General features: G+C 36.9%; 1 protein-coding gene across 1 annotated transcript; it reads right to left on the minus strand.

Annotated features, from left to right (window-relative positions):
* Positions 1-4,754: 4,754 nt before the first annotated feature.
* LOC108671966 (probable rRNA-processing protein EBP2) lies at positions 4,755-8,796 on the minus strand. Its single transcript, XM_018159569.2, has 7 exons — positions 8,297-8,796; positions 7,997-8,086; positions 7,395-7,591; positions 6,858-6,996; positions 5,885-6,049; positions 5,502-5,611; positions 4,755-5,015 (listed from the first exon to the last, which is right to left on the minus strand). The coding sequence occupies exons 1-7, from the start codon at positions 8,756-8,758 to the stop codon at positions 4,778-4,780; spliced, it is 1,401 nt and encodes a 466-aa protein (XP_018015058.1). The 5' UTR covers positions 8,759-8,796; the 3' UTR covers positions 4,755-4,777.
* Between the last annotated feature and the right edge of the window lie 5,121 nt (positions 8,797-13,917).

Genomic DNA, 13,917 nt, shown 5'->3' on the forward strand with positions numbered 1-13,917 from the left:
ACATAGATAGGAAAAATGTTGACATTTACGCCACTATATTTAGTTTTGCAATATTCCAATTAGTTTTGCTACTAAAACAGTTTTATGCCGTGTTGGAGGACTGTCCCGAGTTACCCCGACAGTCCCGAGTAGCCCCGGTTGACGGTATAATCAGCCAGTAGGTTTTGGGTGTGAGTGTGACATGACTCACATGAGTAATGATGCTATCAAACTATCCAGAGACCACAGTCAAGGCCACATGGGCACCTGAGTCATCACTCAGCAGGCAGCAGAAATATATACAATGTATCATTCAACTTGCCAGCAGCAACGAAAATGGTGTTTATTTCTGAAAGTTTTAGATTCTGCAACTTAAATGGCAAGATGCTGCAAGAGCAAGTTGCCACATCACTAAAACCTGTATAATACTGGTCAGAACTACAATTTGTTTATTTATATAGTTCAATAATCACATGATGATGACTACAATGAGTAGGTACAAATTCATTTACTGAAAGCTGTTTAGATCACACATAAAAGATGTGGTTCAGTTTTGTTCATAAAATAGACTGTTCCTAATGAAGCCCAGAGACAACTGCCAAAACGGTAGAAACTAGAACCACAGCAAAATAATTTATTTTGCTATGGGTTCCTGGCTCTAGCCTCTAGCCCCTCTAGCTAGTCATTGATTATGGGATGACTGAAATAGCGCAGCATTACCCAATACCAGCATAATTTTCATACTTCACCCCGTGAGCAAATTACATACTTCACCCCATGCTGCAGAACAAATTAGCCAAGATGATTACTTGCTGAAAGCCACAGGGACTAAATCTCTTCATGGATGTAATTCATGTAAACCAGTGAGCCAAAGACTGGCAATGAGCAGCAAGCTGCCAAAACAATGGTCGTAACCCACACGCAAAACCACAAAATATTTCTATTCCATGCAGCCTAGCCATTTCACCACTTTTGATAAAGAATGCCCTGCACCAGCACCACAGAGCTATCAGTACACTGCTACCTCTCCAGCCTGTCCGTTCTTCTAAAGGCTATTCCCCTAGCAGTCCATTCTTCTGGAGGCTATGCCCCTGCCTGTCAAGTCTTCTGGAGGCTAAACCTCAACTCTTAGTTACTCCTGCTCCCCCTCCTTTTGGTACCAATTTGCAGAAGAATTTTCACATTCTATCCCAGTTTCACATTCTTTCTCATGTTTCAAGCATATCTTGATTGGAAAGAATAGTTTGCAAGTGCAAACTATTCTTTCCAATAGTTTGCACTTGCAAAGCAAGTGCATAGTGTGGAGGAAGAAGATGCTGGTGAATGTCAGGGCTGGGCTTAAGCCTCCAAAGTGGGTAAGGTGATGCAACATTCTGGTGCAGGGCCATTCCCATTTACAGCAGCCAGGTGCGGTCTACACGTCCCTGTGGCTTACGGCATTTGTAAGAAGCGATACTGTGATGGTATGGGCTTAAATCATTGGTGTAGAAGCTATTGGACGTAATCCGTTTGGAGTATCTCAGTATCAGGCTATCAGCTTGTGGGCTGATAGTTTCAGGCTGGTGTGGCAAGACCACACTCAGGATGATGTATGTTTTCGGTGAATTTTCCCGCGCATTTTCACTTTTTTTAAGCTATTGCTGTGCACAGTTGGTGCAATGTAATGAAAATTGATTCTCTTCGCGCAATCCCGGCCATCAATTCTACGTCGCGCTGCCGCGCACAAGCAGTTTGTGGAGGAACAGACGTAATACTCACATTACTCAGTACAGTATGCCTTTAGGCTTTAATTATCTTCCAATAATATATGATATTTCTTGATACAGAAATTTGGTGAATGAGAAATCTAGAACTTTATTTTAGAAGAAATTTTCTCCAAAGTCATATGGCAACACTGAACACCGTCTGTTTACATTTCGTATGTACAATAGCTGCAGTTTACGATTACCGTACGTTCCGTATCTGACAAGCGGACTGCGGAAGAGTCAGAAGCCACTGTGCAGAGAGTGAACGAAGATTTAAAGACCTACGGCGACGCATTTTCGGCAAAATTTTCGCCTTCAGAAGATCTTGCCGACACATTTAGATTGAAATTCTTGCATTTAATATATTTCTCAGTCTTCAGCCAACTATTTAGAAAAAAAGTAAGGTTTCCGGCATAGTGGCAAACCAGAGCTTTTTTAGAATCAGTTCATTTTTAATTTCCTCATTTACTCAAGATTTAAACCAATTTCTCAAGTATGATAATGCTGGTATCCATGATACTTTACTGGTCTACTTATAGGACTCAAAAGTGAACTTGAGGGAGAGTCTAAAAAACTCTCTGCTTTGTCACTATGGTTTCCGGTACGTTGGATGGATTACGATGCAGCGAAGCTTGTCCAGAAATCAGTTGCGATGAGTTCCCACAAAAAATGTAAACAACGTTTTTTCGATTGCGTAGTTTCAGTCGCATTAGAGCGGTCAGACTGCTTTATTACTTGTTCAGTTGACACTTGCTGTACAATCGGACTGTTTTTAGGGTAAAATTAGTTATTTGGTATAACACGTGCATGCAACCTTGTAATAAGTTTGTGGCTTGTAAATAGTTTGTCATTACTCAGCGTAAATGGCTTTTCATTACCCGGCAACGCATCTTTAAAATGGCCGGCAATGCTTTGGGCTTAAAAATCCATATATTGGCGACGCTGCATCCACCCTCTGCATAGTGGGTCAGAAGTAACCCAGACATGTCTTACATTTTATTATTGTCAGTTCGACTCGCGTAGTCAATATACTCGCATATATTGTTGACTAAAATAGAACTATTTTAGCTTTCTAAAGTACGGCGCACGGCGCATTTTTTTACCAGCATAGTACGGCGCACCGCGCAGGTCGTTAAAATGACAAAATAAATTCCCGCGCACCTGGCACATCTTCCTGACCATGGTGGCAAGATGAGGTGCCAGGCAAGTAAGAACAGCTGCATCATAGTGGTAACTGGTAAAGCAGTGAGTTTTTTAGACTCTCCCTCAAGTTTGTTTTTTAGTCCTATAAGTAGACCAGCAAAGTATCCTGGATACCTGCCAGCATTATCATACATAAGAAAGTGGTTTAAATCTTGAGTAAATGAAGAAATTAAAAATGAACGGATTCTTTAAAATATCTGGTTTGTCACTATCACTATGAGCTGCATAGTAGGTGACTAGGTGACAGGTGTTATTTGTGTTAAGCTGACTAGGTATTTCTATTACACATAGTGGCAAACCAGAGATTTTTTAGAATTAGTTCATTTTTAATTTCCTCATTTACTCAAGATTTAAACCAATTTCTTATGTATGATAAAGCTGGTAAAAGCCTGGTATCCATGATACTTTACTGGTCTACTTGTAGGACTCAAAAATGAACTTGAGGAAGAGTCTAAAAAACTCTCTGCTTTGTCACTATGCTATTACATGTAAAGGGTTGGCATTGGCTCTTGGGACTTGGGCTGATTTAAGAGTCAAATTTTTGGGCTACCCGCCACAGCAGCCGCGCATAGTAGCAAAGCAGAGAGTTTTTTAGATTCTCCCTCAAAGGCTCAAGTTCATTTTTGAGTCCCATAAGTGCACCAGTAAAGTATCATGGATACCAGCCTTATCATACATAAAAAATTGGTTTAAATCTTAGGTAAATGAAGAAGTTAAAAATGAACTGATTCTAAAAAATATCTGGTTTGTCACCATGCCGGGCAGCGCTTCCATCATCCCACGAGCCATTGAGTCCCATTGAATAAAGTGCCATTGATTATCATAGTGGCAAACCAGAGCTTTTTTAGAATCAGTTCATTTTTAATTTCCTCATTTACTCAAGATTTAAACCAATTTCTTAAGTATGATAATGCTGGTATCCAGGATACTTTACTGGTCTACTCATAGGACTCAAAAATGAACTTGAGGGAGAGTCTAAAAAACTCTCTGCTTTGCCACTATGTTGATTATTACTATTAGATAGAAGTACCGGCTTCGGCTTGAGGATCTGAGGCAGGGACAGAGGGAGAGGCTGCACTCTGCAGCGCATCAATTTGATCATTCATAATCAAGGCTCAAGTAGGAATTAAAATCATGTTAGCCTAGCTATTGTCCAATACCTAAACATCGTTTCTGGCTTTCTGCAGTTGGCTCATCAGGAACAGCTCATGCCATCACTTTTACTCCTAGCTAGTCTCTATTTGGTCACAGTTAACGAGTTGCCAATTTTTCAATATGTGAAGTCCGATTCGAAAGTTACGGTAAGCGTTGTTGAACTTGCCACAACTTCTTTGCTATTCAGCCATGGAACTTCCATCTAAGTTCTTACTCCGACTGTCTCCGATCCCCGAGGCAATGAAGAACAGTTTCCTCTTGGAACACAGTAGAGTAAAACCCTAGAACGCATACTCATACGCGTTGCGACAGATTCCGCAACTTATCTACCAAGCAAAATTAGCATAGTGTACTAAATTAAAACTTTCTAAATATCAATTATGCAAGATGTGTCCTAAAACTTAACTAACTTACTTTTCTCGAATAGGCTAGAATCGCAATTAAAAAATTTCATTTCCTTTTTTAAATAAAAGGTTTTCTTCTATAGATTACTTGCTAACGGAAATACTGGGAATTTATTAGTATTATCCATTACCGTTATACATTCCCGAGCTTACTAGATACTTGAAAAAAAAAAAAACATTCAGTGATAACGCTGTTTTTGTAGATAATCCAGTTTGCAAAAAATTCTACATATACGTTTAAAAATAATGAAAAATATAAAAAACAAAATACTGGTATATTAACAATTTTATTTAACGAGTAAAACCTCTGCGAGCTTTAACATAGTCCCGGTTGCCACCGCGCATCTGCTTCCTCGCGTTAGGTCCGGGGCGGCCGCCACGACCTCCACGGCCGCCACGACCTCCACGGCCACCACGTCCACGGCCGTGTCTGCTGCGTCCATCACTCACGAGTACAGCGCGCACGCGCGGCTGCTGGCTGCCTCCCCTGCCACTTTTACCTCTTCTCATGCTACCGCCCCTTCCACCTCTGCAACGGCACATGAAAATCATAGAAGTTCTGGCATGTATTAAATATATGTATTAGGAAATATAACATCTCTCTTACATGTCTTGCTTTAAAGTTTAAACGGATTTCAATAACTCACGTGTAAAGAATGTTAAATTGCATACTCAAACAATAAAATCAGGATACAAATTAAAATACAAAAATTTGCAAATCATATATATATAAATCCATCTGAAATACATTTCAAGTAAATATGATGAACCAGGTAAGTAAAATCAAACTGCAAGGTGTTGCAAAGATATCTAGTTCAGAAATGATGAAGCATCATCAGTAGATGATAAATTACCCAGAAATCAATACTCCTATCAAGGAACATGTGTTTATAATTTCTAATTGGCATGGAAGAAACTTAAAAATATGGAGAAGCGTAATGAGTACTATCATTATCACATGAATATATTTATACCACACCGCCATGATTTTTGAAGATAAAGGATCAGAACTGACCTTCTGCCTGCTGAAGCACCGCGCTTCTGGCGGACGTACGGAGCTACGTCGTCATCGTCGTTGTTGCTACGCCCCGGACCGTCAAGGAAATCCAAATCTTCCCTTTGTCCCTAGGGGTACATAAATAATGATACAGTAAACTGTCCTCTTGCTGCCCTAAGTGATGGTCGATCTAGTGGGCAGTGCAGTAAGTAAGCTATTCATGGGAATACAGGTGTCACTAGTGTAACTGAGGATATCATGCACCTCTAAGAGATAGAAATTAAGTTTAAATGTTTCATTTGTGCAGAACAGAAAAAATTAGTAAATCAATTAACTATGTTTAAGAACGTTTATTTGCTAATAATATTTTGTCTTAATAACAATGCTTCAGAAACACAAACCTGTCTGTATTCCTTGAGTTTGGTCATAAGTTCCTTCTTCTTCTGTGCTTTAGTTAGAATAACTTCTGCTTGCACTTTCTTTCCAAACTTGCGCATTTTACGGAGCTTCCGGGCGTGTTCACTTGCCTGACGATCTAGGAGCTTCTTCCTCAAATTCTTCCGCACCTGGAAATTAGGAAAGAATTAATATAATGAACAAATATGCTCGTAGAGAGACTGAATTAAAACTTGAGATGCAAGAATTATTTCGGCTCGGCAAATATTAACACAAGCAAGGATTTCATATAGTTGTAGATACATGTTAATATACATGCAATTGAAAATAGAAATTAAATTACAATTTCATCAAGTTAACACCAGATTGTTAATAGAAATTTTATATTTCATTTGCGGAAAATTCAGTCTTGAGAACACATTCATTACTTCATGATAAACAACACAAGACTACTGTAACATCAGCTTGTAAAGTTAAAATGATTATATTTTGCAATTTCTTTTGTACATGAAGGCATGCAAAATTCTAAATTAATGAAATATAAAAAAATAGTAAGCAATAACATTCTAACCATTGCAAAACTGATTACAGCTCAAGTTCTAGGTTATCACAACACTTCTATTTAACTTCACTTCTTGTTTGTTTGTTTGTCTTTCTGCTACAAACCATATAACTGATGTTTAATACACTTCTACCTGTCCAATCAATCTGAAATTTTGCACACTTGCATAAAATTGGAGACAAGGCATGAATCAATCAACACAATAAATAATTTTGAAAATTTAAAAAATTTTCATCTATTAAAAAAAATTTAAAAATGAATTTTTTTCAATGTATGGAAATAAAATTAGAAATTCATTGTAGATGTGTAATATCAGAGACACTGTATTCTTTAGAACGGTTGTTTTTAAGAAGTGATTTTTAAATGCATATTATTTTAAGCAGTCAAATTGCAATGGGTTTGTTAGAAATTATTACCTTATGCATCTGTTTGTCAGATTTAACCATCTCGGCATAAAACTCTTCATTACGGCGAGTGTACTCATTGAGGTCTTGCAGCTTTGGGATGCCTACAAGCACTGCAGCTTGTGCATGTCGTTGGAACAACATCTCTCGTCTGAAGCAAAAATAATGTCATTACATCACTGCAGTGTACACTTAATTAATACTGTGTTTAGATATCAAGTAAGCTTCAGAAATTGGTATAACTATGATTTTTAGAACATACCAGAAAATGAATTTTTCAAATAACAATCAATATAGTGTTAAAATTGTCATACATGAATCATAAATTTGCAAAGCCTAAAACATTAACTAGGTATACCATAGGCAAAACCTCTGCAAGCAAAATAATAAATGCTAGAAATAATATAATTATTACAAATTTGTTACATCATGTAAATACATAGTATATACCTACTGATGTTATTTCTGCATAATTCAAAGATAGCAAACAACATTACATGGTACACAATTTTTCTTCTTAATGTGAGCATATTGAGTTCAAGAACTCACTCAAAATCATCCTTGAGAACACTCATATCTTTGAAAGGGTTTTTGAGGGGTGGTAACTTCTTTGCTTGTATCTTCTTGTCAGCCTCAATTGCATGCTGCATTTCTGGAGCCATAGGAGCTGCATTGCAGGTAATGTCAAGGCGTTGCAGCCAGTCTCCATTGTAATGTAATATTTTATATTTCTGTCTCATTTCTTCCTGTAAAATATAACACATACATATATTATGGGTTAGGGATCAACATTAACAATCAGTAGAATAACCGCATATATTCCTATCAACTTTTAAACTTGACAACAGTAAAAAAGGAAGTGTACTTAAGATAAGATGGAGAAAATCAAACTAATGAATTGAAAGACTCAGATGAAGATGATGGCTTGAGCATATATCAAATAACATCATGAAACTAACAGCAACACTCATAAACACACAAAGTTATCAAATTTATTTAAAATGAGAAGTTTATGTTCTCAGTTCAATAGAAGCCAAATTTATGATTGAAAATTTGAGAGTATTCTTTAGGCTAGATGTATAAAATTAGTATTAAGAAGATAGTAAACACAAGAAAAAGAGGCACAGATGGAGGAGAAACTCTTTACTTACCTCTCGATTAATATATTCCTTCTTGATATTATGATCTTCCTCATATGTTTTGCCATACTTCAGTTTTCCCGCACATAATGCATCAATGACCTGAAAAAGTGTAAACATTGGACAGTGCTCAGTGAAATGAATGAAAACTCATGGATTAAAAATTAATACTATAGAAAATAGTAAGGTAACTGGACACCTAAATTTTTAAACAGGAAAGATCTTACCCAGTCCATTAGCAAAAAATAAATAATAAATTCCTAGCACATTATAATGGTAAGAATTCAAGAAAGAAAAATATTTTTGACTTACTTCATCTTCTTCTTCTAAGACATTCTCATCATTGAAGGATACTTCTTCATCCTCATCATTAAAAGTTTGTTCAGCTTCAGAAGCTGGTTTAAAACGCTTCTTTTTAGGTAAATGGTCAACAACAGAGTCGTTTTCACTGCCTGATTCTTCAGAAAAATCATCATTGTCTAATGTTTCTTGTGATTTGTCCATTTCAGCATCAGAGCCATCATCTTCATCTGAATCTTCCAATTCATTAGTTTGATTTTTTCCATCATCATCTTCAGATTCTTCTTCATCTTCATACAGTTCCTCATCTGAATCTTCCTCATCAACATCACTACCTTCTTCACTTGAATCACTGTCATAGTCATTTTCATCGTCAGAACTCATTTCATCATCTGAATCTATGGGCTGACCTACAACAACCTCACTATCTGATGCAACAGGCGTTTTCTCCTCCAATTCTTTTACAACCGCCATGTCTGTAACTGTGGACAAGAGAAACACTGATAATTCAAAGCTCAACAAATAATTAAGCTTTAGAACAAATAAGAATTGGCATCAATTGATAATTGTGGCACTTTTTAATGTCCTATTTTTCTTAAGTATGATGAATAATGCAATATTAGGTAATTATCAATAATAATTAGTATAATAAATTAATTTTTTACCTTTTACATTTCTTAAAGTAGACATGTGCAAAAAGCAAAAAAAATATGCAGAACACAGAGAAGCATCAAAATGGCAGATCGGCATACTTTATCTGTGTGAGCAGCCTGCTTTACTCATTTCCATGCCTGACTCATGCTTAATTTGATCATCTAAAGTCTAGAAACATAAAAGGAAACTTCATTATAACCATGACAATTTCTTTACTGAGAAGTTTTTATTTTTTACTTGCTTGGCAGCATTAGAAAAATATAGCCAGAAATTGCTTAAAAAATATATACCGTCAACCGGGGCTACTCGGGACAGGCCTATGACACGGCGTAAAACTGTTGTAGTAGCAAAACTAATTGGAATATCNTGAGACTAAACTTGTTTATGAAATGTTTCATCGTAAGAAGTTATTAACTGTTATTTAAAACTAATCGTTCAAATCTGTCCCGAGTAGCCCCGGTTGATGGTATATCTTATTTAAATTTTCAACAAAACAAAGTTGACTAATAACATAATAGTTTTTTAAACATACTTTCTGAATTTCAGGGCCCTGCAAGAAGTTGCTGTGTACCTCAGAGTTACAACAAAAATTATTTATGCAGCTGCATGTTGCACTGTATCACTAGTTTGATCCAATACATAGATTAAAAGTAATTACTAATTTACTATACATACATTTATCGATCATAGTGATTTTAAATGTTACACAAATACATTTTCATCCATTTTATAGTCATAATTTGTGGAGTAGCATGTTGTTGAAGATGTATATGCATAGTTATTAAATAATTAAAAAAAATAAGCAGTCTTTAAGATGCATTGCCAGCATCTTCAAGATGCTTCCCTGGCAGTCTTTAAGATGAGCTACAAACATAATTTTCTTACAAAACCAACTTTGAAGAGTATCTTCAAGACTTCAACACCCCAGCCATTGCAGTAGAAAATTGCATTGCAAACCAAATTATCAAATTGTGGATTGTACTTTGCAGCCTCATCCAGCCAAACAGAAACTGGAAATTTTTAAAATGGTGCAGCCATTAAGGGGACCGTCTATCCTAAAAATCAGATATTTTGGCTTTTCCATTTTCTTGACTCATTTTGTAGCTGCTGAAAAAGCGCATCTAACGCAGTTTACCGCATGTCTGTGCGTGCTATAGTTTTCGCACAAGACAATTTTAAAAATATATAAAATTAACATTTATTAACAATATGTGCAAAGATTTATGTTGAGGCTTCTCGTGCACATTTGATTCCATCCCTTAATGCCGTAATAGGAGTGGTCGTCAGNTAAGGCAAGAGAACGATGGAGAATTCAAACTCTTGACATTTCAAAAAACGCGCAACGCAACGTAAAGTTCAGTGATCTCGTTATCTTTGTTCAGAACGAAGCCAGTCTCGTTCGCCAACCGCTCTTTGGAACCATCGTGGATGCAACAAGACGGAAAAACAAGCCTGAAACCACCGTGAAATCAAAGACTCGTGTCACGGCAGCCGTCGAGACCTCCTCCAGTGATAGGGTCAAATTTTGCGAACTATGCAAAAAGGACAATCACGACCTTTCTTATTGTATCTTCTTTAAAGGGAAAAGCTTCTCTGAAAAATCAGCGTTTGTTAGGGCAGCAGGGCTGTGTTTTGCTTGTTTGTCTAAGGGACACATGTCCAAATCTTGCAAAAAACCGTTGTCATGTGCAACCTGTCATAAACGTCATCCAACCATTCTACATAATGATACCAGCTCGTCGATGCAACCTCCGAAGAAAACCCTAGCAGAAAAAAACGAAAACGGACCCGGACAGAATGCAAGTCCCTGCACGTCGGACTCTCGCTCAAACCTTAGGGCGAGTTCTGCTTGCAAGACCGGCAAGCTTGTGCAGAGAGCCGTGAGCTGTCCTATAGTCGCCGCGAGAATTTCGTCCAGAACTTCAAACAAAGAAATTCTAATCAACGTTGCTCTCGACCCTCATTCTTCGGATTGCTGGCTGCGGGAGGACCTTGCTAAAGCGCTCAATATGAAGCTGCATCCTAGAGACGTTACTCTAACGACAATGAAAGACAAAACTACAATGAAAAGCAATCTAATCACGAATCTCTACGTCGAAGATTTAAACAGAACGAAGAAAACAGAAGTGCCTTCTCTTTTAACTCGAGACCCGTCTTCCTGGCCATTCACAAAGGACGACGTACCCAGCTACGCCGACGTCCAACCATACCCGTATTTAGCCAACGTACCGTTTGAGTTTGCCGACGAATCATCATTATCGAATCATCTCATTTTCGTGAAACTTTGGGGAAACCTTTACAATTTATTTGAAATTAGTCTGTATAGATGTAGGAAAGGTTGGGCTACGATATCAAGACTTTTGGGGCATATTCTTCTGTTTTCAAAGAATTTTACTTGATTTGGCTCCCCTGAACAATTTAAATTTTTTTTTTGTCTTTTTGAAAACCTATCTCATCCTACAGTTTTCAAGCTACAGCAATGAGAGACATATCATAAATCATTCGATTTGTAGAGACCATACCTATCGATCTAGCCATCCTTTTTTTTCAATTTGTGCATGGTTCATCACTTCATCTTATATATGGGGGAGAAGGTGGGGAGGGCAGGGAAAAAGTGGAAAAATGGGAAAAATGCGCATAAAAAAACTATGGGGAAAATGAAAAAAAGGGATGGTAGAGTTGATAGGTATGGTCTTTACAAATTGAATGATATGTGTCTCGATGTTGTAGGACGATATTTGTAGGAGGAGATAGATTTTCTATAGTACCCGTTTTTGGCCGTTTTCTATGAATATCATGTTTTCTATCAATTTTTTAAAAAAATTCATATGAGCAAAATGTTACTTTTTAAAACGTTTTTAACATGTTTTTCTTAGCTTAGCTTCGCATTTGTTTGTTTGTTTGGTTGTTTGTTTGTTTGTTGTTAACATTGACAACAAAAATTAGCCCACTTCTGATTGCTCTAGAGATCTGAAATTCGGCATGCAGGCTATTTTCGCCTAACAATTTCAGATACAATCATAAAAACTAGCAATTAGAGACCTAAATTAGCTTAATTGAGTAAAGTATATATATATATACTATATATATATATAGTATGACACGTTTTTCTCGTGGACTAAAAAATAGAAAATAAATTGTGGCTCGCCCCAAAAAACGTGTGTCGGGCTGTACGTTCACCATCAAATTTCCAAAATTCGTGTGTTGTGTGCTTTTCGCTTTAATCATAAATCTGCCCGACACACGTTTTTGGGGCGAGCCATAATTTATTTTCTACTTTTTAGTCCACAAGAAAAACGTGTTTTTTTAAAAAGTATTTTTAAGTATTTTATTTACATTTTACATGTGTATGTGAAGTTTGACAATGATCGGATAAGAACTGTAGAAGATTTAGGGAGGGTAGACGGTCCCCTTAATGTATGTGCACCTTCTGTTCTGTGCTTAGCATCGTCAAAGATTTATAAATATTCAAAATGCAATCATTTTAATTCAAATGTGTCAGCAAGCTCTTCTGAAGGCATAAATTTTGCTGCTAATGCAATGCCAAAGACTTACAGATATTCACCCAGGCCCAGACATGGTGACACCCAGTGACACTGACACCCACTTTCTGCACCCTGGTACAATTGTAGCAGACTAGCAGCACTAACAAATGCAGTTAAGCATGTAAACAAGGGAAATTTTTTGACAACTAAGATTATGTTATAATAAATTGGGATTTTGCCATTTGTTTCCAAACATGAGTTGACCAAATTAGGCTGTCAGTTAAAACATTTAAGAGCAGCACAAAATCAAAATGCCTAGTTGCCTACTGCAGTACTGCACAATGTGCACATAGTAAAGAACAAATCTGTTGGTTTACCATTTTCATTGAACATTTTGTATTGCTCTGCAGGCAGTTTTGACATATGCCTCATATACCTAAGTCTTAGAAGTATATTTTTCATGTATATAATAATAAATACAAATTAATTATCAAATCAGTCAGCAATAAACATACCCTGCAAATACCTACTTTGCAAAAAAAAATACATAGCATGATAGCCCACACTCAGGATGATGTATGTTTTTGGTGAATTTTCCAACGCATTTTCACTTTTTTTAAGCTCTTGCTGTGCACAGTTGGTGCAATGTAATGAAAATTGATTCTCTTCGCGCACATGTTTGCGCAATGCCGGCCATCAATTCTACGTTGCGCTGTCGCGCACGAGCAGTTTGTGGAGGAACAGACGTAATACTCAGTACAGTATGCCTTTAATTATCTTTCAATAATATATGATTTTTCTTGATATGGAAATTTGGTGAATGAGAAATCTAGAACTTTATTTTAGAAGAAATTTTTTCCAAAGTCATATGGCAACACTGAACACCGTCTGTTTACATTTCGTATGTATAATAGCCGCAGTTTACGATTACCGTACGTTCCGTATCCGACAAGCGGAAGAGTCAGAAGTAACCCGGACATGTCTTACATTTTATTATTGTCAGTTCGACTCGCGTAGTTGATATAAACTTTGATCTTTGATGACCAACGAAATATAACTTTTTAATAGGGCGACTTCATGTTTATTATACTACAAGTAATGATCTTTATTTAATTAGAGCCACATTGAAATGTTTTTTTTTTCGAAGCCCGCTTCTAGATCATTAATGTTTTTATATACATCCTCGTATTGTTAGGGACGCTTGCTGCTTCCATCAGATCTTAAAATGTAAAAGTGTAATAGATACAGATTTGCATGAATAATGCCATTCAATATTGCATAGTTCCGTAGTCATATTTTGTATCGCATAGTTTAATAACGCTTTGTAATTATGCCGTATTGACCTAATTTGTATAGTCCATTTACGCGCATTGTTATTAGGTATTGATCGTGTCAATTTTGCCGGCCGGGAGGATGTCGGGAATGTAGTCCCAACATTGGCATGCAGGTTCGTACTGTTGACCCAGGGCGCAGAGGGTGGATGCAGCATCGCCA

This window comes from Hyalella azteca, unplaced genomic scaffold (genome assembly GCF_000764305.2).
Source record: "Hyalella azteca isolate HAZT.00-mixed unplaced genomic scaffold, Hazt_2.0.2 contig16900, whole genome shotgun sequence".
In the NCBI taxonomy this organism is placed as follows: Eukaryota; Metazoa; Arthropoda; class Malacostraca; order Amphipoda; family Hyalellidae; genus Hyalella; species Hyalella azteca.